We start from the raw sequence: 25,845 nt of genomic DNA on the forward strand, positions 1-25,845 counted from the left end.
TGATGGGGTCAGATGGGATGGAGGCAGTGAGGACGGAGAGGAGATTTCTGAGGTCAACTGGGCAACACTTGACTTGGATACTGACTGAACTTGGACGTAGGGGGAGGAGTGAAAGCTGATGCCCAGGTGTACGGCTTGGTGACTAGTGGGTGGTGTTGCCTTTACTGAGATCCCACAACCAGGAGGAAGGGCGGGAGAGGATGGGCTTTGGTTGAGTGGGAAGGGCCTGGGAGGCACCCTGAGGAGCCTCTCAGGAGGCCTGGAGCCTGGGGGAAGGTCCAGCCCCTGGGAGTGGAGGTGGGCTTCCCCGCAGGTGGACTCCTGAGTACCAAGTTGCCTGGGCAACAGAGAGGGTAGAGTAGAAGATAAATGAAGAGAGGTGTGTAGGTGTATAGAATACCTTGGGAGCCTGGGGGTAGGTAGCGGTGGTCTTTTAGGTTTTCCTGAGCTGGTGGCCTTGGACTGGGACCCTGACGGGTTCCTGGATGTAGGCAGGTAGAGGAGGGAGGACAAGGGGGTGCCAAACATGGAGACAGAGGCAGCTTGTAACCATGGCTGAGGATGGCTGGTGAGGGGAAGTCTTCTTGAGAGACAAACTATGGAAGGGTGGTTGGGGCTCACTATTGTCACACTAGAGTTGAGGCCCTTTCCCGTAGAAGAGGAAAGCCTGGCATGGTTTTGAGCACAAGAGGGACTCAGTCAGAACTGTGTTTATTAGAAAGCTCTTTCTGGACTCACTGCTCAGGCATGTGTCCATGTGACACTGGTGCTCAACGTACAGAGTGCTGGTGGCTGTACGTGCCCTCTCATGTTCCAAATCATGCAGCCTCTGCCTGGCCAGCTTCACTCCGTGGGGATGTATGAGCAGAACTGGGCAGGCCCTGTAGGGTTGCCGTAGGGTCTGGGTTGGCCCTTCCCCCTCTCTATCCTGAGCCTGCTCACCCAGGTTGTCACCTGGACAGCTGCCTCAACCTTTCTGCCTACATTCAGCTGCCACATGCTCCTGGCCTCTAGGCCATCTCTTAGGTCTGCCTCTGAGATGCTGGGGTATTGTCTTTCTAAGCAAGCAGGGAGAGGGCACTCTGGGAAAACACTGTTCTCCACTATGGGAGTGTCCCCTGCCATGTGCTCCCACTGCCCACTGCCTTGCACAACTGGCCATTGTCCACTGTTAAAAAAGTGCCTTTGACTTAATCTAAGACTTTTTGGACTGCTTACCATATGCTAGGCCCCAGGCGAAGCATGTTACATGCATTGTCTCATCTAATCCTCTTCAGTCTTAGGATGGAGGTTTTCCTGCTGTAGCCATTTCACAGATGAGGATACTGAGGCTCAGAGAGGTTAAGTAACTTGCCGTTGGTCTCATACACAGCCACAGACTGTATATTTGGGATTTTTAATGCAGGCCGATAGAGGAAAAGCTCATCCTTTCAACTCATCACCTTACAGTCACTTTCTGAGCAGAGTCTGGTCTCTGGGCTCTCCTTACAGTCTGTCCACCCCCTCCTCCAAAACCGCGACAATGAAGCCTCTCCTTTGGGAGCTGTGACCCATCTCAGGGCATGAGGGATGGCTGGTGGTGACCTGGATGGGGATCCAGCTTAGTGGCTTACTTGCTGTGTGTGCTCTGGGGATCATCACTTACCCTCCCCCAAACCTCAGTTTCCCTATATGCAAAACGAGGACAAGTTCTCGAACCTCTTAGTTATGCAGAGAAAATGAGATAAGGCTCTTAAGCATTTTAGCATAGTGTCAGGCACACTGGAAGGACCCAGTAACGTTTGTCATTAGATTCTTATCACTGCCTTCCTTGAGTCAGCATAGCTGACCCAGAAGCCACCTAGTCAGGCCCGAACAGGTGCCCGTGGTGCGTGCGGATGATGCGTGCGTGCGTGTGTGTGTGTGTGTGTGTGGCGCAGCCCTAGGACAGAGGATGAATCATTGACCGTCGAAGCTGTGCGTTATAAATGTCATTCTCAGACTTTTAATGAGGGCCCGGGCGTGAGCCCATATATGGAAGGCGCGAGGCAGCCTCCCGGGTCCCGAGTTGCCATGGAGGCGAACGCCCCCGGCGGTGCCGGGAGCACGGCCCGGGCACAGGTCCCGAGTCGGCGGCCTGAGTCCCAGCCAAGCCGGATTCCGCCTTTGTGCGGGTCCTTGACCGTACCTTTGGGATCCTGAAGCGGGTGGAGCAGGGAGAGAAATAAAGTGGTGGAGACTGGAGAGGGCTTCCTGAGGAGAGTGGGGTGTGCGCGAGCTGCTTGCAACAGGGATTCAGCCCCCTGCGATTTCAAAGAGCGGGCGCGGAGCCGGGCCAGGGGGCCCCGAAATCGAGCCCCGCGGCTCGCGGAGCCGTGCGCTCTGCGCGCGCCTGCACCCTGCGGGCCGGCGAGCCACGGAGCCCGGGCCACCAGCTCCGCCGCAGCCGCTCGGCGGTGAGTCCCGGAGGGGAGGAGGCTGGCCTCGGAGGGACGGGTCTGGGCAGGTGGATGGGTGGACGAGGGGCTCTCGGGCCGGGCCCTACGAGTGCCCTGCCTTCCGCAACCTTCCCCCGCCCGCTCCGGCCGCCCGGCTCGCGGGGCGGGGCGCGGGGCGGGGCGTGGGGCGGGCCCGGGAGGAGCGCGGGGAGGAGCCCGGGGAGGAGCCCGGGCTGCGGCGGCGGCCGCGTCAGAGTCGGGCTCCAGCGGCCCCGCGGCTTAGACCCGGCCGGAGCGCCGCCGAGGACGCGGACCCGGGCCCGCACCCGCACGGGCGCTGCGCCGGAGGCTCCCCTCCCGGGCCGGGGCCGTGCGACGATGGCGGACAAGGAGGCTGGCGGCAGCGACACGGGGCCCCGAGGTGAGTGCAGAGCGCAGGTCCTGCGGCTGAGGCGGGGCGCGCCGGAGAGGGATGAGGCGCGCTCGGCCCGGCGCCCCGCAGCTCCCTCGCGGACCGCGGGAAAGTGGGCGCCTCCACCCCATTTTATCCAATCGATGGGGCCGGAGTCAGCGCCACGGCGGGGTTGGGGGTCCAGGGGACCTGAGGCGGCCCGCTGATCACGTGCTCCGCTCCGGCTGGGGTGCGGACACTGCGGCGGGGACCGCAATCCCCTCCCGGGTACCCTGTCCGTCCCCGCCGCAGGGTGGCGCCTCTGCGGGGCCTGGCGCGAGTCCCGGCGAGAACCGACCCCCGTGTCCATCCCCTGCGCGCCGTGCCGGGACACCCGCGCTTACCCGGTAAAGGGCTCCCCGTGGGGTGGCCCCGGCATCCCCAGGGGCTCATTCCTTGACTCAGCGAGGCGGGGCGTGGGAGCTTGGGGGAAATCGAAGATTTCGACCTGTCCCCTCCCTCACCCCGCCGAGATCGGTCCTACGCGACCGGAGTGGGGGCTGCAGCTCCTGTCCGAACTGCATCCCGCTTCCTTCCCCGCCCATCCCCAGGGATTCCCTGGGCTGAGGAGGGGCGCAGCGTCCAGGGCTCGACTGTTCCCTCTTTTTCCCGGCGCGGGTGGGGAGGAAGGCAGCGCCCAGTGCACAGCACCGGCGCTCGAATGTTGCAGAGGTTCCAGGGCCGCTTTCTTTGGGGAGCGTGGTTAGGGCTAAGGCGGGGCGTGGGAGGGGTAAAGAGCGAGAGGATCCAGGAGCCTGGTAAAGAAGGGCAGTTCCTGGAGCCTCGGGCTATAAATCATGGCTTCGCCAGAGGAGCGGACGGGCTAGTCAGCATTGTGGGTCCCAAGTGGGGAAAGTTGGGTGCCTGGAAGCGCCGCTCGTCCCTGATCCGCAGGGCCGTGGCAGGAGCGGCTGCTGGAGGAGAGCATGCTCGGCGGCTTCCACCCGAGCAACAGGACAAATTGCCTAGCGAGGATGAAATTAAAATGCCCGGGACATAAGGGAAATTTATCCAGGAAAGGAGCGTTCGGCTCTGTGGGGACCCCAAAGCTGGGGAAACTGAGTCAGGTGGCAGCACAGCCACCATGGGCGGTGCGATTACAGTCTTGCTGTCAGTGGCCGCTGGACCCGCCCTTTGCTGTGCTCCAGAGGCACCTGCCCCCTCCCCAGCCCATTGTCCCTGCGGATCTGGGAGGTGCCTCCCCACACAGCACTGCAGTGCTGGGGGTGCGGGGCGGGGGAGGGGAGATCCTGACTTGGCTCTCCCTGGGAGGAACCTTGGAGAGCCCAGGCCGAGAGCCCAGGCGGTGCTTAAACACACAGCCCCTAACTGCCCCCTCCCCTGCTCTTTCCCTGCTGTCAAACACGGGCAGTGGGCTGGGGCTGGCTTTGTCTGAACATCACTCCGCAACTAGATTGATTCATATTTTCCCACCCTTTTCCTTTAAAGTGGAAAAAAAATTAGGAGGATGGGGGGGGTATCTGAATTGCCAAGAACTGCTAAAGCTTTAAGTTTGCGAACCAGTTTCTTGCTTCTCATGCTGGGATAATGAGTGAGTGGCTGTATCAAATGCCAGATTGACCATAGGGTTTGTCAAATCACAAGAGTGAACAGAATGCGCACCCCCCCACACACACCATTTTGTCTATAAAAATTGGATTCAGCACCCTTACTCTTCCGCGCGCATGCACCTTTTACACACACACACACACATACATACACACACACACACACACACACAGGGGCGCTCAGTATTTATTGGTTGTCCTCAGGGCTGGCCGAGCTCACCATCCAGGATGAGGATATACATACTGGGTGTGGTGGGCCACCCGCCACTGCTCACCTGTGTCTGTCCTAGAGCGTTTCTTCACGCCCAGTGATCTGCAGTTCAGGGCAGCCTGTGGGAATTCCTAGCACAGGGACTTGGGACACACAGCAGTCTCTCCCTGGCAACTCGCTGCTTCTCCTTGGGCTCCCATCCTTTCATCTATAAAATGGGAGATATTAATAGTGTCTCATAGGAGCAGAGCCTGTTCACCCACCACCTAATGCATCTATTTCTAAGGTTTCCTCACTGAGTATTCTGTGCCGGACAAATGAACATGCAACATTTTACTTTTTAAATCTCATAACAAACCTGTTACCAGCATTCCCCTTTTACTGGATAGATCTAAACATAGGTCCAATGAACCATCCAAAGTCATACATCTAGGAAGTATCGATTCGGACCTGGCCATCTGATTCCAGGGCTCAGCCCTTCACCACCATCCCTATATACCTCCATGGGTGTGGGTAGTGATTACCATTCTGTTAGGATCATAAAAATGGTGGTTCTTCCTGGGAGCATTTCAAGGATGCTCTTGGTACAAAAGGCTGAGTGCCACAGGCATCAGACTGTGTTGGGACTTGTGAGCAGTGGGAGCCTGAGTGCTAAGTGTGCCAGAAAGACCGGCCATAATTTTTTCCCCCCAACCAATCAAGTGAGGGTGGAGTGGGGAGTGGCTGGAGGTGCCCGTCAAAAAAGAATGGTGGAATGTTGGTAGTTGTTGAAGCTGGGCGAATGGTACAAGGCAGTTCCTTACTATTCCATTTGCTTTGGATATGTTTACAAATTTCCTTAATAGAACATTTAAATTAGTTAATTTACAAGATCAGAAGGGCCACTGTAATCTCTGGAGCTTTGAACAGCAAGGGCTGAGATGTTCTTCAGTCCTGCCCCTACTAAGACCTGAGTTGGTTGGCACATAGAGCACTAGAAGGATGAGATGAACTGGGGTGCGGGGTGGGACATGGGGTGGTTCAGGTTTGGCTAGCTCCCATGATGACCAAGTCAGGCTAGATGTGGGCAGTGGAAACTTAGTAATTTGCTCCAGGGTGGGTGGGGGGGTACGGAGAGGAACAGTAGGCAGGGGGTTTTGCGTAGGTTGGGGATGCCTCTGGGGGCATTGCTTTGGATTTTGGAGGGACTTTTACCATCCTGGTAGTTAATCGTAATAAAAATAAACATTTTAAACATTCACGTTTATTAAAGACTTAGTTTGTACTGAAATCTGAGAATACTGAATTATCTCTTTTAGCTCGACCACGTTTGTTACTGAATGAATGGCTCTTTGAGGGGGGCCATGTTACCCCCATGTCATGGAGCAGAAAGCTGCCAGGCCAGCGTGACACAGCTGGAAAGGAGCTGAGTGACAGTTAGGAGGCCGTCAAGCTGTACAGCTTCTCCTAGCACACGCTTAGCATGTTGTAGGCCCTCAGGGAATTTTACTGAAGGAACAAATGAATGCATGACTAACAAAGTGTGGCCTCCCCACTTCTCCGTGGCCACCAAGCTACCGATGGAAGTGGAAGGGAGGGTACTGGTCGTGGCTCCCAAAGGAGCCAAGAAAAAGTTGAAGTGATGCTCTAGGTTTCACGGTTTAGGGCTCTGGTCATGGGATCCACTTCTCTGTCCTTACCTCTGCAGCTGGGTTCCTGGCCATTGTGGTCCCTGCATACTCCTTGCGCATGCTCCGCACTCAGTGTCTTCTGTTTCCCAGAGCTCTGTGACCTCCTTTGGCCCTCATGCAGTTCCCCCTACCAGAATCATCCTTCCTTTCTCTAGCAAACTCCTCCTCATCCTTCAAAACTCAGTTTGGGTGTCATTTCTCAGGGAGTCTTCCTGGACTCGTCCATCTGAGTAAGATCCCGCCTGTGTGGTCCCAAGGCCTTCGGTACTAACCATTGGTCACTTATTAGTGTTCATTGAGTGCATGATGTTCCAGTTTTATATACGTATATCCCATTGACTCTTCCAGCAACCCTGTGAGGTTGGTGTTATTATTACCCAATTTTGCCAATGAGGCAGTTGAGGCTTTTGAAAAATTTGGTAACTTGCCCAGCCAAAGAATCAAATCACCCAGCCGAGGAATGCTGGACTTGGTGTATGAATCAGCCATGGAGCCTGAAAGCTTCTGCTCTTCCTCTCAATGCCTTATCTCCCAACAAGGGTGGGGACTGTGTGTCTTTCATTGCTATACCCTCAGTAAGGGCACACAATAGGTGCTCAATAAGTATCCTTCTGTGTGTTGAGGGAATATCAGTGAGCATGCCTTGAGGGAACACAGGCTGGCAGGCGGGGGAAGGAGGGAATGGCATCTGCATACTGCTCACTCCACAGTGGGGTGGTGCTTCTAGAAGCATTGATGCTCAGGAGTGGGAGGAATCAGGAGGCGGGGTGTGGCGTGGCTCAGTCAGTCCCTAAAGAGATGCGATTGATTCCAACAAGGCTTTGAGTGACAACTCAATCTCGTGGGGGCGAAATGCTCTCTCATGGCATAAATAGGCCTCTCTGGTAAGGGAGAAAGCTTCTTTATTATTACACTGCATAATTAGAATGGCAGGAGGGAACCAGGGGCCTTGATGAATGAGCAGCATGTGGCAGGGAGCGAGCACCTCCCACCCAAAGGCACATCCAGGCTGGGCATCGCCAGGAGAGCAGGGCGAGCCAAGGAGCCGCCCAGCAGTGCAGGCCCTGCTCAGAAAGGAACCCTGCGCCACCGCAGCAGGCTCTGCAAACCCTCACTGTATTATTTTTAATTGCACACGACTCGCAGTGAGATGAACAGAACCAGGTGCAGTGGGGTAGAGGTGCCAAGGGCTTTGGAGCCCAAAGACTGCATGTCGGCTCCAGCCAAGCTTTCCTTTCCTGGTCTGTGAAAGGGGTGCATGATGCCTGCCTGGGTCTGTTGTGGGAACAGTGGAGAGAACGGATGGGCAGGAAGAAGGGAGAGATGGCTTTCCTGCCCCTGCCCCCCAGATGCCCACCAGGATTGCCCTTGCTGTGTGTGGCGTGGTGGCAGGTCCAGCTGGTCTGCTTTCTTTGGAGGCTTTAGGAGGAGGGCGATTCTGCTCTGATTTTTCTGACTTGGGGCTATGTGAGGAATATGTTCAGGTCCTGATGCCTTTAGGCCTTCAGTACTGCACTCCGAAGCAAGACCGCGAGGAGTGATGAACTCTTCTTTCCTGGCAAACACAAAGTCAGCCCTCCTCGAGTCCTTTTTCCCCATCTCTGCAGATTTCACTGGTTGGGAAGCAAGAACGACAGCAGCTGCCAGCTGGTCCTGGAGTGTGTAGCATCGGAAGCTACACATTTTGGCCACTGGACATCCCCTGGTTTTAGTTATCACAGTGGTCCTCAATCTTGCCTGCCTGTTAGAATCTCTTGGAGAGCTGTGTAAGAGTCCTGATGCCCAAACCTTATCCCAGAGCTATTATATCAGGGCCTCTTTGGGTGAACAGCCAAGTTTGAGAATCAGTGAGTTACCACGCATCTCGGTTCAGACTTGAGACCTTAGCATGAGGGGGTGGGGGTGGGGCAGGGTGCAGTTTACTCTTTGGTTCTGGACTGTCTGAGTCAGCAGCGGGTTCTTACATGCTTCACCTGTAGCGTCTCATGTAATCTTCATGAACACGCCATGAAGTGGGTGATTTTACACATGGGGAAACTGAGGCTCAGAGGAATTAAGTGCATTCTTCAGGATGACAAAGCTTCTGGGGGTGATGCTAGAACAGGGCTCAGGGCTATCAAGAAAACCTTCCTAGGCACAGCCTGTCCTCAGAGAACTGTTTCTCAGTCTTCAGCTACCTTCGCCATATGTACCTATCACCCAAACCGTGATTTATTGATTATTTTAAAATTGATTTACTGTTTTTTTAAAAAATGTATTTATTTTAAAGTCGTCTTTATATGTCAGCTTAATAAATAGAAAACCTGTGTCACTTGGCACAAACAGAAGATAACCACTGTAAAAATGCGTAGAAACCAAATGATGTTCATATATTTGAGGCAGATGCTGTTGCCTGCGGAAGGCTTTGTGCTGGGGCTGCGCTGGTACAGAAGGAGACTAGAGATTTAGCAGAGGTCAAGGACACAGGAGCACCGGACCTAGACTTTCTCTTTGATGGAAATCAGGTTCCAAAATGACTTAAAAGGAAGAGAAAAGCTTCAGGAATCCCCTGGAGGGTGGTAGTTATAATTCTCGGACCTCCTGGGATTAGACCCTCTAGGAAAATGCTACCTGAGAATAGTATTTGCGAAGCCTGCCAATGAGTCTTATAATCGAGTGAGAACTAGAGCCTGGTCCATGGACCACCGCTGTCATCTCTGGCCCACCGGGGAATGGGGTCCTCCTTTGGGGGTCTTTGCAGTAGAATGTGTGGCTTTAGGTTGGCTAGGTGGGGAAGGAGAATGTTCCAGGGGGTTTTACAGGCGCAGTCAGCTTGGATTTCAATCCTGGCTTTACCACTTACCAGCCAGGAGATTCTGAGCGAGTAACTTCGCCACTCCCACCTCAATTTCCTTATCTGTAGAGTGGGAATAATCACAGTATCCATTTCAGAGTGGATTTGATGTACTCCCATTAACCCCTGCTAAGTGCTGACTACACTTCCCAGCCCATTTGCTGTTATCTGCTATTACCATTTCTTATTATGAATCCGGTGGATATAGGTCGGGCAGTTATCAGTGGCTGCATTTCATCCAGGAGGCTCACAGGGGCGAAGGACTGGCCAGAGATCCGCAGCTAAGAAAGAGCAGACCTCAGCCTGAGCCTCAGGCCATGCGGCTTCTTATTCCGCAGGCCTAGAACTTTGGAGCAGAGCCGGGTGTCTCAGGCTGTTGGCCCCATTTGACTCCCAGATGGCCCTTTGCCAAGGCTCTGAGTTACCTACTGAGTTTCCTGGCTGGGGCACCTGTGGGGTTCAAGATCTCTTTGTCTCTGTGGACTCTATCCAGGGCTGTCTGACCTCTGCCCTCGGATGGACTCCCAGTCCACCATCGGACAGGCTCTGCCTGCTGTGCTGAGAGCCCAGATCTGGAGCTTTGCAGATGCTGCTCTGATCTCTGCCAGGACCACCCCTTCTCTTCCAGCCTTGACTGTGACCTAGCAGCTGTGAGGTCAGGTAGGGCTGGTAGCTGCTCCACAGCGCCCCTTCTGGGGAGCCCTTAAATGCAGAATATGGGCCTCGGTTTTAGTCCCCATATCTTTAGCGTGGCCATGTGTCCTGGTTTGCCAGGATATTCTGCTTTATGCCTCTTGTCCCAGTGAAATTAATAGCGACTCCTTTCACTTGCTGAGTACCCCAGGAAGATAAATTATGTGGTTGTGCTACTTACCCCTGTCTGCTTCTCAGCCATCTGGGACTCAGGAGGGATGAGGGGAGGCAATAGGGTATGTGATTATTAAACCCAGGATTTGGGCTCAGGACACTTCTGGGTTCAGATGTGTTTAATTTCTGTACCTCAATTTCTTCTGCTGCAGTCAAGGATGATTAAAAATTCTGTTCATTGAGGTACCGTGCGAATGAACTCGGATCTAAGCATGAGCCTGGTACACACAGGGCGCTCAATGTCTGTAATCGATCCATTATCGTTGTTGGTTTGATTTGGGAGACATAGGGCTTAAACATGGAATCTGGAGCCGAAATACCTGACAGCTCTGGGCTGTGTCATTTACTTGCTCTATGGCCCTGGCAAGTTACTTTGCTTCTTAAAGGCTGAGTTTTCTCATCTGTAAAATATTGATCATAATAGTCTTCTTCATATGGTTTTTGTGAGAATTAAATGAGTTTATACAAGAAAAACACTTAAAACAGGGCTGGCCACAAAGTAGGCATTGAATTAATGGTAGCTATTATGATTAGCTGTTATTATGATGATGAATAACAGTCCTAAGTTACATTCTTGCAGGAGGAATTATCCAGCATATTAGTTTCCTATTGCTGTCATAAAACTTAACATAAACTCAGTGGCATAAAACAATACAAATTTATTATCTTATAATAGTCTGGAGGTTGGAAGTAAGTCCATGCTTTGTCTACCTGAGCTAAAATCAAGGTGTTGGCAGAACTGTGTTCCTTCTGGGATCTCTGGGGGAGAAGCCGTTTCCTCGCATTTTCCAGCTTCGAAAGGCCATCCGCATTCCTTGGCTCACGGCCCCTTCTTCCACCCTCAGAATGCATTCCTCCAGCCTCTGCTCCCATTGTTACTTCTCTCTGCCTCTGCTCCTCCTGCCTCCCTCTATAAGGACTTACGTAAGGACTTCCTATGAGGCCCACCCAGGTGGTCAGAATTATCTCCCCATCTCCAGCGCCTTGATTTAATCACACCTGCAAAAGCCCTTCTGTCTTGTCAGGTAACACATTCATAGGTTCCAGACGTTAGGCTATTATTCAGCCTACCACAGCCAGAGAGATGGGGGTCTTGCCTAGATTTAGGGACGTTAGTTAGAGAGGCTTCGGTCTCCCCAGGAACAGTTTGACTGTCGGGAACTGTTCCTCCGTGTTTTACATCATTTGGGTTCCTCGTGAACCTGCTGCACGACGCTTTCCTGGAGTTTGGGTTGTTGGTCAGCCCTTGACTTTTTTATATAGTCTTGTAGGGTAGAGACACTGCTACTTTCAGGGCTGGCTTTGCCCCTATGGAATCATTGAGACTCGAATAAAAGGTTTATTGGCTCCCAGGTGCTATTAAATGATTAAAGAATTAGTGAAATGTCTACAAAATATCACATTCTATGTGCTTTTGCTATGTCACAAACCGTCCCAAAATGTAATGGCTTAAAACGATAAGTCTTCGCTGGATGATTCTTCTATTCTTCTGCTGGTCCTGCCTGGGGTCGCTTATGTGACTGCAGTTATCTGATGGCTGGGCTGACTGGGCAGTCCAGATTTCATCACTCAAAGCTCTGAGGGTTGGTGCTGGCTGTCGGCTGGCCTTCTTTCTCCACGTGATCCTTTGTCCTCAAGGAGGCTAGCACAGGCTTCTGTATGTGGTGGTCTTGGTGGTGGTCTTGGGGCAGCAAGAAGAGGAGAGAGGAAGCCTCAAAGACTCTTGAGGCCTTCTTGAGAAGTCGTATAATGTCACTTCTGCACATTCTTGTGGTCAAAGCAAGCCCCAAGGTCAGCCCAGATACAACGGGTGGAGAAATAGACTCCACTGCTTAGTGGGAGGCGCTGCAAAGAATTTAGGGCCGTTTTTAATCTCACAGAGTCAGCTTGACTAAAATGTTGAAAGTACAAACTTTTAAAAATCGTGTTATGTTTTAAAACAACTTGGAGGGTAGATTTTTCTCACTTCCTAAGTGAGTATGTAATGTCAAGAAACCCGCTCATTGTAAATCAGATGTTACTCGTAGTCAAACCATCTTAAAAGCAACTTCCAATCATCTTACACTTAAAATTATTTGTTTGTTGGTCTACAACATGCGTTTGTATGACTGATACGTGTGAGGATGGTGTTGGTATACAAGGAGGTTGCATTGGCTCATTGGCAAAATTTCCCAGTGTTTATCCGTTTTGATGGATCAGGACATGCCTTCTCATGACTGAAGAGAAATAGGTGAAGAACCGAGAAAAAAGCTGAAAATCTATATAGGTGCCCCTTTCCCTCTTAAGCGTTTGGGGAAGCTGCGAGGGCAGATGGAGGAGCTGAAGGCACTGCCTCTGTGAGAACAATGGGTGCAGATGACACTGTGGTTGGGGGCTTTTAATTTTGATGAGATCGGTCTCTGTAAGAAGTGAGTGTCCCCGAGGCCCTTTAGCACAAACGAGGAGGAGAACTGCCAATGATTTATACACTGTGACTTTGGGTCCAGGGTCCAGGCAGGGCTTACTGTGCCGGGATGATTAGAGCCGCTGTTGTTTTTTTTTTGGAAAGGCTCAGGTGACAAGGTTCGATAGGTGTCGAGTGAAACGCACCAACACTATTTTCCCCATGAATCCTATTATTTTTAGTGTGAGATTTTGCAGAGTGTGAAGATTTTCAGGAAAGTCTACCGCACTGTAGCAGAAAGGCTTGTGTTTCTCTTTGCTGTAAAGCGAGTGTCCATTTAAAAATATTTATGCTGTTGCAGAGTGGGGGCCTCCGGTGACGCCAACAGGAAGAGCCTCTGGTCACTTCTCTTATCTCTGCCTCGTTTCTGAGGACATTAACTGCACTTTCGAGACTGTTTTACTTCCTAGCTGTTTAGCATGTGTTTGGGTTAGTTTTGCTGACTCTGGTCCATTTTTACTGTCAGGAACAGAGGCTCTGGGAAGGTAATAAATTCCGTAGGACAGAGCTCCTGTTCCATAGACCTCCTGAGCACCCCAAAATCTCAGAGGGAATTAAGTGGGTTTTGCCAATGTCCTTTGTTTCCTATAAACTGGCAAAAAAGTGATCTCCTTTGTGCCTCCTGTTGATTGAAAATCAGACCCTGGGTCTCGTTGGTTTTTCTGTGACTGAGAACAGTGGTTTCTGTACCCAGACACCTGGTTCCTGTTTGGGACACAGAAGATGTAGGTGTGGGGCTGGAGCCTGCTGACTCGGAGGCCTCAGGGTGGCCTCTCTTCATTTGACCCCCAGATTTCCACGGGCTAAAGGCTAAATTCCTCCGGTCACTTCCTTCCTTTTCCTTTTCTCGCTGTCCTTGAGGGGTCTTCTTTGCCATCTGGGGTAGGAAGCTGTTTACAACACAAACATCCGGAGTCCCGTTCAGAGCAGAGATGAAAGTTGTTGAGAAAACAGAGCTCGTAGTCGGCATCTACAGCCAAGTGGGACTTCGGTTGTCGAGGGTGTGGACTGGTCCCACCCTCTCATTTTGCAAATGGGCAAACTGAGGTCCGGGAAGAAAAGAGACTGCCCCCAAATGCTTGGCCAAGCCAGGGTAAGAGTCCAGCTTGGCCGACTCCCTCTACGTGTTCCCCAACTGAACCCAGAATCCTTCTCAACACAGCAGTTCAGCCGGCCACTCTGAACCAGTGAGAGGCGACGCGTGCATCTAAACCGATCTGCCGTGAGTAAATTAATGACTTGTCCCGCTCTGCAGTTTGAAAGAGTGTTTGAAGAACTCATGCTTCACTCAGAGGAATGAGATGCCAGAGCTAATCGCAGTGAATGAGAGTCCTTAATGATGGAACCCAGGCTTCACCTTTTCTACTTCCTTACGCATTCCTTCAGTTGGCATTGGTGGTTGTGTCCTGGCCCTTGGCAGAATGCTTGTTCTAAAAGAGTATTAAGTAGGGCTTTTGGTTATAGGTAAGCAAACCTCTTCTAGCTGGAGGAAGCCAAAATAGAGATTTTATAGTGAGGATCCTGGGGTGGCTTCAGGAGCTTAGGCCTGCTCGTGGGTCTAGGAAGAAAAGCCTGGGAGCCTGGAGCCCCAATCTCTTGTTCCTGCTGGAGAGGCCACATACGAGGAAAACTGAGGCTTCCTGACACGCAGCCCAGGTGAGCATCAGACACGTGAGAGAGGCTGCCTGGGAGCATCTAGCCCCAGTTCAGCCTTCACAGGACTGTAGCTGCATGCGTTGACTCCAGGTGAGAAACCTCAAATTGCAGAGTTCTATGGAAAGAAGCGGTTGATTAAACTACTACATTTTAGACTTAAAAAAGTATTTTCTTAATAACGGTAGATAACTAATACAGTCCTACTTTCCTTTCTTTAATGAATTAACTGTAATAGCAGGTGATAGGTTAAATTTTTAAAAAAGTTTTAATGTCTGTCCTTGGCAAAATAAAAACTTGACGACACTATGCCAGACCTACAGTTTGTGGGGGATTTTACTCTTGGTAAATTAAGGCACTGCAGAGCCCGCACACTAGGGGGGATCTGAGGGAAGACTGGTGCGGATTTGGGTCTTTCCCAGCCATTGGCACTTAGTCAGTGTGACTTCAATGATCAGAGTGAGAAATGGTGATGGCCGGAGGGTGCGGATGGGGGCTCTCGGTGTCTGTGAGCCAATCTCTTCATTTTCCAGGTGAAGAAGCGGAATCCTAGAAAGTGGCTGTGACCTTAAGAACACACAGGGACCTGAGCAGGGTCATGCTGTCTCTCAGAGCAAACTAAGATCCTGCCTGTCTGGGTCGGGGTGCTGGGGATAGAGGGGTGGAGGATAGGGACATTGGGGTATGGCACCCAGCCTGGGCCTGGTGGTTTCAGGGGCACCCCTGGAGGGGACTCGGAAAGCAGGGGATTGTTGGCTCTGGGGCATCAAGCTTTTGGGGAGCACTCACAAGGAGAGTGGTGAGCAGAGGTGCCAAAGACCCAGCAAAGACCTAATACTGCCAAGGCTTGCCAGGTGCTGCCATACCTGTCTCGGGAGAGGCTACTGGGTGTGTGTACGTGTGCGTATAGTGTGTACAGGTGTGTATAGGTGTGTACCTGTGCACACATTAGTATGCACGTGCGGGGAGAGGGAGAGGGAGCAACAGAGAGTCGGGGAGACAGAGGCGGACAGAGGAAGGGAGGGACTGAGAGATGTTAGAAGCTTCTCGTAGGTCTTCCCTCGAGATTCAGACATGAACCCACGAGGGCTTGGCTGGTCATGGACATTGATTCTGCCCCAACACTGCCCTCTTCGGCCCTTCCCCAAACATTCGATGATGAGATCCCAAAGTGCCACGTGCTGGAGGCCGGAGCCCGAGGTTCTCCGGAAAGAAGACAGGTGGGCAGGACGGGGTTTATCAAGGAATGTCACAGTGCACTTTGTCCTACTTACTTTTTGTATCTCAAAGTTGTGTTGAATGAATATTCATATGGAAAAACAGAGTCCCAACCCCCCGTCAGCCACACACACACACACACACACACACACACACACACACACACACACACACACACACACACACACACACACACACACACATTATGAAGTGGTGTGTATTCCTGAGGAGGAAGGCCTTAGGATAGAATACAGACGTGCTGAGGAATCAGCTCAGGTCCTGTGAGGATTGCCCTTCAAAAATCTTAGTGTGTGGTGGGGACAGGGCAGGGCAGGGCCATTTTCTCATGAAATATTAGCAATGAGTCTGAAATAAATTGCCAAACACAGACTCAGAAGCCAAAAAGTACAATGACCGTGGCCGAGGTGGCCTGGCTCGTCCTGCGACTCACTGAGGAGTTTCGTGTCCCCAGAGAGCAGCCCCTCAGCTCCTTCTGCCAGCAGAGCGCACCCCCCCGCCACGCCTGTCCTCAGTCCTGTGCTCACAACTGGTTCCGCCCTCAGAGAGATTTCGTCAATTGGTTTCCATTTCTGTGACTATGCTGACAACTCAAGGTGACTCTCCCTGCCCACCTCCCCGGAACCCTCAGGGTCCAGGCCTGTCGGAGGCCATATGGTCAGCACACTGCCAGCTGCAGGCTTGTTCCTGCATTTGGCAACTGACCACGAGGACTCTGACTCGACGTAAATGATTAAAGGCGAGGGCAGCACTGGCCGGAGAGGTCGGAGCCCAGTGATGGTGCCAGGTCCGAGGGGCCTGGGGTGTGAGGCCTGAGGTCCAAGCAGAGCAGCCAACCTCTCTTCCCCTCCCACCACACCACACACACACACACACACACACACACACACACACACACACACACACACACACACACACACAGAGGGAGACGGGGTTTCCGTGTCAGCATGGAGGGTGTCCCACTTCAGGCAAGGGACATTTGGGAAAATTCGAGGGTTAAGTATTAAAGCCAGAGGTAATACCCCAAAAGGGTAGCTCCTTTCCTAGGCCTGGAGGAGGCTGAGAGGACAAAGTGGTTGGGGACCCACTTTCAGGCGGGTCCCTGAGCCGCGCTTTGTCTGGGAGGGAGCGTGGCATCATGGGACGAGTTCAAGTCCTAGGTTCAAGTCTCAGCTCCTCAGTGCACTTGCTGGGAGGCCTTGGGCAGGCCTGGAACCCCCCCTGAGCTGTCACCTCATCTGTAGGGTGGAGCTGAGAAATAAAGTCTCCCCCATGGGGCTGCTGGGAAGATTTGTTGGCCCCCAGGGCGTAGGAGCCGCATGATCACTGGGGGCTGATGGGGGCTAGGGGTCCTGGTGCAGGAAGCAGGAGCAGGCAAGGACCTCAGGCAGGACCAGCACTGTGGCCGGATGGCAGGGCACCCAGCGAGGCCGCAGGAGGTGATGGGTAAAAGCCCACCTGACACCCGCTCACCCCACTCTACTCGGCCATCGCCTCTGTCCCCACGCTGTCCCGGGCAGGTACTGGGTGAAAACGAAGAGAACTTTGGTTGTCATGACAAAAGCATCACATCATGGAAAACATAGCCCAAAGGAAGAAAGGAAACAGCCAGGACCCCATCTGGAGGCCACACCTGTACCCCACACCTGTACACCCCTTGGCGTTCAGCCTTCTGCATTTGCCGCCACGACGAGACAGAGCTGGTCCGTGGGCTTTCATGACTCCTGGCACTGAGGGGCAAGGGGGTATTATCTTCCTTTTAGAGACAAGGATGCAGATGCTCAACAAGATGGTTCATGGGAAAGACTGGGTGGTGGACATGATGGTTTCTGAGCCCAAAATGTGTGATCTTCAAAAGCCCTTGTCCTAGGTAGTTTCTGTAACACTCCCTCACCTGCCTTGCCCTCAACCACAAGAAAACCACCCCCCAAGACCCCTTGATTCCCTGACACCAGACATCCAGGGAGCAAGATGGGTGGGTGCTCCCCAGGTGTGTGGCTCTGCATAGGCAGGTAGGGGAACTTGAAAATAACCTTGGCTGTCTCTTCCTAGAGGTCAGGGCCAGAGCTCCCTGAGGGGCCTCAGCTGGGTCCCTCCCAGCGCTGATGGCTCAGCAGAGTTCTGCTAGAACCTGGACACAGGGGACCCCAGATATTGGGGTGTGGTCATCTGACAAAATGGCAAATGGGCCTGGAAGCCCCAGGCCCTCTCTTTGGAGGTGCCTTGGTGGTGGGAGCAGCTGGGATCGAAGGCCCAGGGCCTCTGGTCCCATCTGGAGTGTGTGCTCACAGCAGGCAAGAGGCCTCATTACAGCTGCCTCGGTGGTCTCCCCTGGGAGCTGTCGGGTCCCTTCTTACTGCAGCTTTGCTTCCTTCTAGCAGGTTTTCTGCAGGTGTCCCATGCCCTGCAGAGAGCAGAGCTAGCGTTCTGCCGGGGCGAGGCTGCTGCGGGGTGGCAGGCATGGCAGGGTGGGTGCGAGGGGGGGATGTGGGAGAATGAGCTGGCAGGCTAGGGGCCTGTGGACCAATGTTTGCTCATCCATTTGAACTCATTGCCTACAATTAAAATGAATGAGAGTTCACCTAAAAATCTGGATCTCTGACTGCTCTGCTGGTGGCGTCAGAGAGCCATGGCCCCTGCAGACAGGGCATGTGGCGTCCAGTCCGCACAGCCTCTGTTGCCCCTTCCATCCGCCTTGACGTTTCTCTTCTCCTCCCCCGCCCCTTGTTTTTAATCCTGACCAGTTTTTGTTAGAACAGAATTAGTTCTTCTACCCACATCGCAGCGAAAGTGGGACATCAAAGGAAACCATTTCTCCTTTGCGCGTCTTCCCGACCTTTGTAGCAGGGGTCTTTGGTGACTGGGGGACAGGCGGAACATGGGTCTGGGTGTCAGACTCGGATTCACATTAGCCTCGCGTCTCGCCAGCTGCAGGAGAGATTGTATCTCTCCTTCTGCTTCAGTTTCTATGAAACGGGGAGATAGTGCATGGGGGGTGTGAGGGTTAAGCGAAGGGCAAAGCCATACCCGGGATGTGACATCTGTGACCCAGATTACAGGAGCCCTTCTCGTTTGCTCTTTGTTATTGTAATTGGTATAATTTACGTACAGTAAAGCACAGCAATATTAAGTGTACAGCTGGACGGATGTTTACATATGTCTATACTCACTTCACGTGTGGTAGGCTGAATAATGGTCCCCCAAAAATGTCCATGTCCTACTCCCTGGGAACGTTCACAATATGTCACCTTACATGACGAAAGAGACTTTGCAGATGTGATTAAATTCAGGATCTTGAGATGGGGAGATTATCCTGGATTATCCGGTGGGCCCCATACCCAAGGTCCTAATAAGTGAAAGAAGGAGGCAGGAGGCACAGAGTCAGAGGGACTGGAAGATAATACGCTGCTGGCTCTGGAGATGGGGGAGGGAGACACAAGCCAAGGGGTGCACACGTCCTCCAGAAGCTCGGAAAGGCAAGGAAATGGATTTTGCCTTGGAGGCTCCAGAAGGAGCCCAGTCCTGCCTACAGCTTGACGGTAACCGTTTCGGGCTTCTGACCTGCAGACCTGTAAGGTAATACATTCGTCAGGTTTTAAGTCACTAGTCAGTAGCGATTAAGTTTGCAGTACCTCATTACAGCAGCAGCAGGAAGCTGATACACTGTGTAACCACCACACCAGGCAAGATACAGGACATTTTCATCAACTCAGAAAATTCTCATTCCCTGCATCCCAGTCTGAATCTAAGCATCGTTCTGACATCTTTAACCTTAGATGTGCCTGTTCTTGAACTTCACCTAAGTGGAATCATAGAGTATTAACTCTTTCACGTCCAAGGTCTTTTACTTAACACAGGGCTTTTGGGGTTCATCCACATTGTTGGGTGTTTTGATATTTTGTCTCTTTTTATTGCCGATTCGTATTTCATTGTACATCTGTACCATACTCTGTTTATCCTTTCTCCTGTTGATGGATGTTGGATTGTTTCCAGGTTGGGGTGACTATGAAAAAACTACTGGAACATTCTGGAACAAATTTTTTTTTTTCTTTTTGCGGACGCATACACTCATTTCTCTTGGGCCGCAGGGCAGAGGTCTGTTCACCTTGAGCAGAAACACTGGGGTTGTGAAAGGCAAGCATGGCCAGCCTCGGGGACTGTGGGCCGATGGTCACCCTGCTTGCCCACAGTGGTTTCTGGGGGTGCACACATGGTGGTGGGGGGCCTTCTTCGTCCAGGACAGCAGGCTTAGTGGCCCCCAGGTGGCGATTCAGGCGGAAAGCCTCTGCCAGCGCGTGTCCACTCGGGGTCCCGTGCTTCTGGAGCACCCAGTCTGTGCCCCGCTCAGTACGGGGGTTTTCTTGTCCGTCTTCCCGTGTGGTCTCCACACAGCCCCGTGACAGGGAACCGTTGTTAGCTCTGGGCTGTGCCTGGTTAGAGGGCAGCCACGAGGGTCAGCCCCTCCCATGGGAAGGACCGGAGGGCCTCTTCTCCCTGCAGACTGGGGTAGAGACGGGCCTGGGGGAGGGCAGGTGGCCTCCCAGATGGCAGCGAGCACAGCCCAGCTGCTGCAGTGGACTGGAGCCGGGCAGCGGGGAGGGGGTGGGCCAGTGGAGAAGGGCTAATGGAGGCACCTGATTGGTTAACGAGTTAGATCTGTTATGAAGGATGATAGAGAACACAGTAAGTGCTTGAGGCTGCGAGTAACCTGAGGAGCTCGGCTGTTGTGACATGATCCGGGGGGACATCCTGGAGGCAGAGTGCAAGGCCCTCTGGGAGGCTCTCCGCATAGCCCTGCCTTTGCTCAGGCTGTTCCCTCGGCCTGGTGTTCCCGCCCCATCCTGTTCACACAGCAAACTTGCCCTCAAGATGCCAGGCGAGCATCACTGCCCTGGGGCTGCCTCTGTCCCCCCTAATCCTCCTGTGGCACTTACCACAGTGTCTAATAAAGTGTGCAGGATAGAATTTTACAGTGTTCTTAATTACAATATTTAAATTGAAACCACTTGCTCTGTTTTAGCCTGAGAACTCCTAGTCGGATTCTCATGAATTAAACACACATGTGGCGCATGTCCCCCGGACACGACTAATGGCAGCACGGTGGGAATGGGGCAGAGGAGGGCGCCAACAGACACACGAGGAGTCTGGGGGCTCTAGCCTGCACCCCTGACGGCCTTTCCAGGTGTCACCGGAGTGGGCGCCTGCGGCCCGCTGCCGGCCACCCCACCGCGTGTTTAGCTTCTGGAACTCTTCTCGTCCACTGACCCAGCCTGTCCCCAGAGTTATGTCCGCACCGTCAGGACCTTCCCAGATGAGGTCAGTGGAGAGAGAGAGGGGCACGGAGACAAGTGCGGGGAGAACGGGCCTGCGCGGACAGCCCCGAGACCGGCTGAGGCATTCCTGTGTACGCCTCCCAGAGGGCACCCCCCCACCCCAGCAGTCCCCCCCATTCCCCCCACTGGGAGGTCAGTGCCCTGCGCTCCTGACATTCCAGGCTCTGTGGGGTGTGCCTGCTGGGAGTTAAGCTGGCCGCTGGTGTCTGGAGCATTCTGCTCTGCGGAGGAGATGGCCATGGCTGCTGATTGATTGAGGCCCGGATGGAGCTATAAAGATAACAGTGAAGTCAGAGAAACTCTCCCTGCACGTGTTGGGCTTAATGAAGGGGGCAGGCCTGCATCCTGCGAGGGGCATGCCAGTGGGACAGCAGTGACGAAAAGCCACAGACAGGCCACCTGGGGTTACGGATGCCCCCAGCGTCCTTCCCAAGCCTGAGCTTGGGCAGGCGTGTTGAATATTTTGTCAGCCGGGACCACACGTGTGGCACCCCAGTGGCCCCTAAACGTAGAATGTGTATTGTTCCCTGGGATTCACACAGTGTATGAAGTAGGGAGGCTCTGCCAGCCTTATCGCGCTGCTTGGCCTTAAGGGGGGCCCGGGAGACTCTGGGGGCCCCGTGGGTTCCGTGGCTTGGCCCCTGCCGCTCTGTGGAGTAGCCTGAGGAAGTAAACCTCATTCCCCAGAAAGTCTGTTTATATTTCTTGGGAAAAGACTTTGAGCAAATTTGGTCCTCGGGGGAATCGTTCGTTGGTTTTCTTTGTTTTTATCTCCCTGTAGCGTTCTGGAAGCAGATATTCTATTTTAGCTCCTTTCGAGGGTAGTTACTCTTCAAGTTTTGCCGCGCGTACTTAGCAAAGTCTAAAGTTAATCTTTTAACCCAGTTTACTAATTCTTTCTTTGTTAAGAATGTCAGTTCATCATGTAGGTTTCGTATAAAAAAAAGGTAAGAATGTGAGATTTTAAACTTATAAAGTCTTAAAAAGCCTCTGAAAGGACTTGCCTTTCTGCTAATACAGAAGTGTTGCCCACCATGTGAGCAATGTTCTGTGGACAGGTGCCTGGGCCACCTGTGCTGAGGGGGCATTTGGTTTCAGGGGTGTCCGGCACCCTGGGTCCACCCTTGGCCTCCCCAGGGACTCTTTTGAGCCTCTGGTGGCATTTGCCTTCTCCCTCTCTCTTTTTTTTTTTTTGATCTTCTAGAAGCAGCAATGTCTCAGGCAGGTTCCTGAACAGTGCCTGCCCGAGGACCTGGGCTCGGCAGCAGCTCACTCACAAGTCGTTACACAGGAGACCGTTTTAATGCCGATGCGGGTGGCCCCCGCAGCAGGACAGGGCTGTGACCCCTGCCGGGGGCTGCTTATGGCTGCAGGTCACTAGACGTCGTCCCCTAGCATTCATTCTGGAGCACCGCGCGCTGCTTGTCTGCGGGAGCAGCACCAAGCCCTCCATCTGCGGCTCCCCATAGGGATGGAGCTGGGCCTTCGGCTCTGGCCAGCCGGCAGCTTTGGAGCATCTAGGGGAAAAGTGAAAATACAGATGGTGACTGGGGCACTGTCCCTGCTCTCTGTGCCTCTGTTCTCGTGTTGCCAAAGAGTAGGGTGTCTGGGGAGAGCCCAAGGCCCGCTGTTGTCCCTGGCCTGCTCAGAGAGCCTGGTGTTGGCAGGCAGCTTCGCCACTGGACAAGTCCCCGGAAGGCTCCTGCAGACTCTGCCCTGTGGAGAGGTTGGCCTCTGCCAGGGGAGGGGAGAGAGGGCGGGGTGGGGGAGCAGTGGCCAGGGGGTGGGGGTGACTGATGCCCACTCCCAGGGAGGAGGGCTCTGTTCCTGAGGGCAGGCGGGATGGGATAGTTTTTCTTACAAGTCAGTTTCCTGCAGCTCTTTGATTTCTTTATTGAGATATAATTCACATATCATAAAACTCACCATTTTAGAGTATACAGTTCAGTGGTTTTTAGTATATTCACAAGATTGCACAACCATCACCGCTGACAAATTCCAGAACATTTTCATCACCCTAAAGAGAAACCTCACACCCATTAGCAGTCTCTCCCCATTTCCACTCCCTCCGAGTTCTGATTTTTCAGTGCTCTGTGCTGCCCATTACCAGTCTACAGACTCAGGCCAGTAACAAAGTCCTGGAACCTCAGGGCTGGAATGTGGTGGAGGGTTGGACGTCAGGCACTGAGGACTGGTGCCCGCTACTGTGCTATTTCAGGAAGATGCTTAACCTCTCTGTGTTTTGGTTTAATGGTTAGAAGCACGTGGCTGTTTTCTCAGCAGTAGTTGGACCAATTTGCTGATGATGGTGGTGGCGCTAAAAAAAAAAATAAATAACATCTATAATTTACGAAGGGCTTGCCGTGCACCAGATTTTATAGGTATTATTTTATTTACGTGTGTATTATTTTATAGCAGTCCTGTGAAGTATATCACCATCATTATGATTCCCACCACAGCCCCATTTTCCAAATGAGAAAACAAAGGCTCCAAGATGTTACCTAGCTCACCAAGGGCAAGCATCTGGGAAGTGGCCATGCTCGGATTTGAGCCCAGGCTTTCCCGATTCTGAACCTCTGTGATCAGTAGCTCCTCCCCGACCTTGATCTTTGCTTTTGAAGAATTTTGGCTTTTGAGATGGAGAGGCTTCAGAGCCCAAGGAAGCATGGGCCACAGGGTCTTTTGAGCCTGGAGGCAGAGACAGCCAGCCGGGGCTTGGGAGAGCCCTGTGATTGTGACCTCCTGACTTCTTGCACACTGTTTGCCCATCTGTGAAGTGGGGATTTCTGTTAACATCTCTTAGTAGGTTCATCTTTCAAGAGAAATGATGCCTGTGTGAGACCTGGCAGTGCGTCTAGTGCAGGAGTGCAGGCTCAGAGTTGGAGGGCTCTAAACCCAGCGGGTGGCATCCTTACAGTGGGGGCTTTTTTCTTAACCTGCCAGGCATTACTTTTCTCATTTATAGAGTGGGAATAACGACAGTGCCTCACAGCTCCCTAACACAGCAGGGTTTCAAGAGCTATACCTGTAAGGCTCTTAGCTTGGCATGGAATTTGTGTTTGGCGAGAGCTGGCCATGCTAGCTTTCCTGATAGATTTCTAGGTTTGTACATTTCTAAAAACTTTCAAATTAAAATAATTGGAGTTTGAATAAACTTGCAAAAGAACCTAAAATGAGAACTACGTAAACATCTGACCCCGTGAAGGAATTCAGCAAACAGTGGGTAGGGCTGTTATTTATTTCAGAGAGTTTCTCATGCATTAATTTCTTGGTTCACTGTAAGACAGTGATAGAGGTCTTGAGAATACAGATTCTCACTTCCCAGAAGGAGGTGATGGGCCCAGAGGGAGGTGAGGTAGCTTTTCCAGGCTTGTGAGGGTCCACATTCTCTACCTGGCATGCCCGTATTCTGCATTATCATCAGGAGTCATTTTATTTTCCTTACCTCCCTCCAGGAACAACAGCCCAAGAGCCAACTTTGGCTTTGCTCAAAACTGCCCTGGTTTTGAGGAGACATATCCTTGACCCTGCGGCCTAAACTGGCTGTCTTGCCTGAGCCTGGAGGACACTGTGCCTGCACCCTGGGTCCCCACAGGACACTCCCTCCCCCTTCTGGAGACCTCAGAGCTTTTTTAGTACAGAGGGTCACAGGGTAACATCCGACATTGGTATTTTAGTTCACCATTCCTCGCGGGGATTAGAAGATGCCAAGGCCTTCACTGAGGCTTCTTGCCCCGCACATACGGCCTTGAGAGTCTGAACCAAGCAGAATGGGTGTCTCCCGGTTCCTAGAGACCCAGCCTCTCTGCAGGGCCAGGCTCTGGGGCCTGGAAGTGAGCGGAGGATAGCTCCCTTCCTTCTCTGAGGCTGCGGGTTTGCAGAAGGGTTTCAGAGTCTAGGAGGGCCCTATATCTGAGGCTGGGCTAGAGCCCACCTCAGAATGGAAGCCACTCAGCAGGTGGCTGGACCTCTGCTTTGCTGTCTCCTAGGGGGACAGGTGCAGCCAGCGAAAATCAGACCCCTCCAAAGGCTGTTTAGATCTATCCTAACAGTCTCAGCCCCACAGAAGTCATCTGGACGTGTACCCCTCACCCACCCCGAGACCCAGGTCTGATACATTCCCAAGCCTTCAGAGGACAAAGCGTATAGGCTTAATGCATGCATGTTCTTATTAGTTCAATCATCCATTTGACAAATGTGTCTGGAGTGCTTACCATGCATGGGTCAGGTGCTCTGATTGATACACAGCATAAGAAAAATAGCATTTTGCCCTCCCGAAGGTAGGAAAACAGACATGTAACTAGTACATTAAAACAACTGTTTTATTATGGGAAATTTAAAACATATATAAAAGTAGGGCAAATAATGTATTGAGCACCCATGAGCCTCTCCAGTTTCAATTGTTATCACTTTGTGGCCAATCTTGTTTAATCTCTGCCTCCTCCCCTTCCAGGTATTATTTTGATTCAAATCCCTGACATCATATTCTTTCTTCTGTAAATAGTTTAGAATGTGTCTCTAAAGGATAATGACTCTTAAAAATTACATAACTAGACCATTAACAATTAATTCCTTAATATTATCCATATCTGGTCAGTGGTTATACTTCCAATTGTCTCATAAATGTTGTTAGATTTTCTGTTCGTTTGTATCGGGAGCCAGTAACGGTCCATGCATTGCAATGACCGCAGGTGCTGTTTTTTAAGCCACAGCAGACTGCCTCTGAGGCAGATCAGGGTGGCCAGGAACTCATCAGCAATGCAAATTCTCTGGTGTCAAGACCTGTTGGAGTAGAAACTTTGGGTGTGAAGCCAGCACTGTATTTTAACAAGTGCTCCCCCGTGATTCTGATGCACAGCAAAGTTTGAGAACCTCTAATCTATAGTTTCTCCTTTTTTTTGGTATATTTTTCTTGTAATTTACTTCTTTGAGAAACCTGGCTGTCATCCTTAACATTTCCTCGAGTCTGGGTTTTGCTAGTACATCATGTGCTGATGAACAATTTCCTCTCTCCTCTGTATCAGGGAAGCTGGAAGGCTCTCCTCCGGCTAACAGAGGGGGCTGACTTTTGCAGGTGGGGTTCCCTGGAGGATAAGGCAACATTATAGGGTGCCCTCGAGGCAGGGAAATAGTATGTACAAAGGCCTGGAGGCCAAGTCTAGC

General features: G+C 52.3%; 1 protein-coding gene across 2 annotated transcripts in view; it reads left to right on the forward strand.

Moving 5' to 3' along the window:
* The first annotated feature begins 2,657 nt into the window (after positions 1-2,657).
* LOC120609055 (heat shock 70 kDa protein 12A-like) overlaps positions 2,658-25,845 on the forward strand; it is a 30,375-nt gene continuing 7,187 nt past the window's right edge. The window contains exon 1 of one of the 2 annotated variants that reach the window (XM_039871108.1): positions 2,658-2,838. In XM_039871108.1, the coding sequence (XP_039727042.1) occupies positions 2,796-2,838 (43 nt within the window). In that variant the 5' untranslated portion in view covers positions 2,658-2,795. Of the gene's footprint in view, positions 2,839-20,836; positions 21,128-25,845 lie in introns of those variants that run through there. The other variant, XM_039871109.1, reaches the window with a different exon arrangement.

This window comes from Pteropus medius, unplaced genomic scaffold (genome assembly GCF_902729225.1).
Source record: "Pteropus medius unplaced genomic scaffold, Ma_sr-lr_union100, whole genome shotgun sequence".
NCBI classification, from domain to species: Eukaryota; Metazoa; Chordata; class Mammalia; order Chiroptera; family Pteropodidae; genus Pteropus; species Pteropus medius.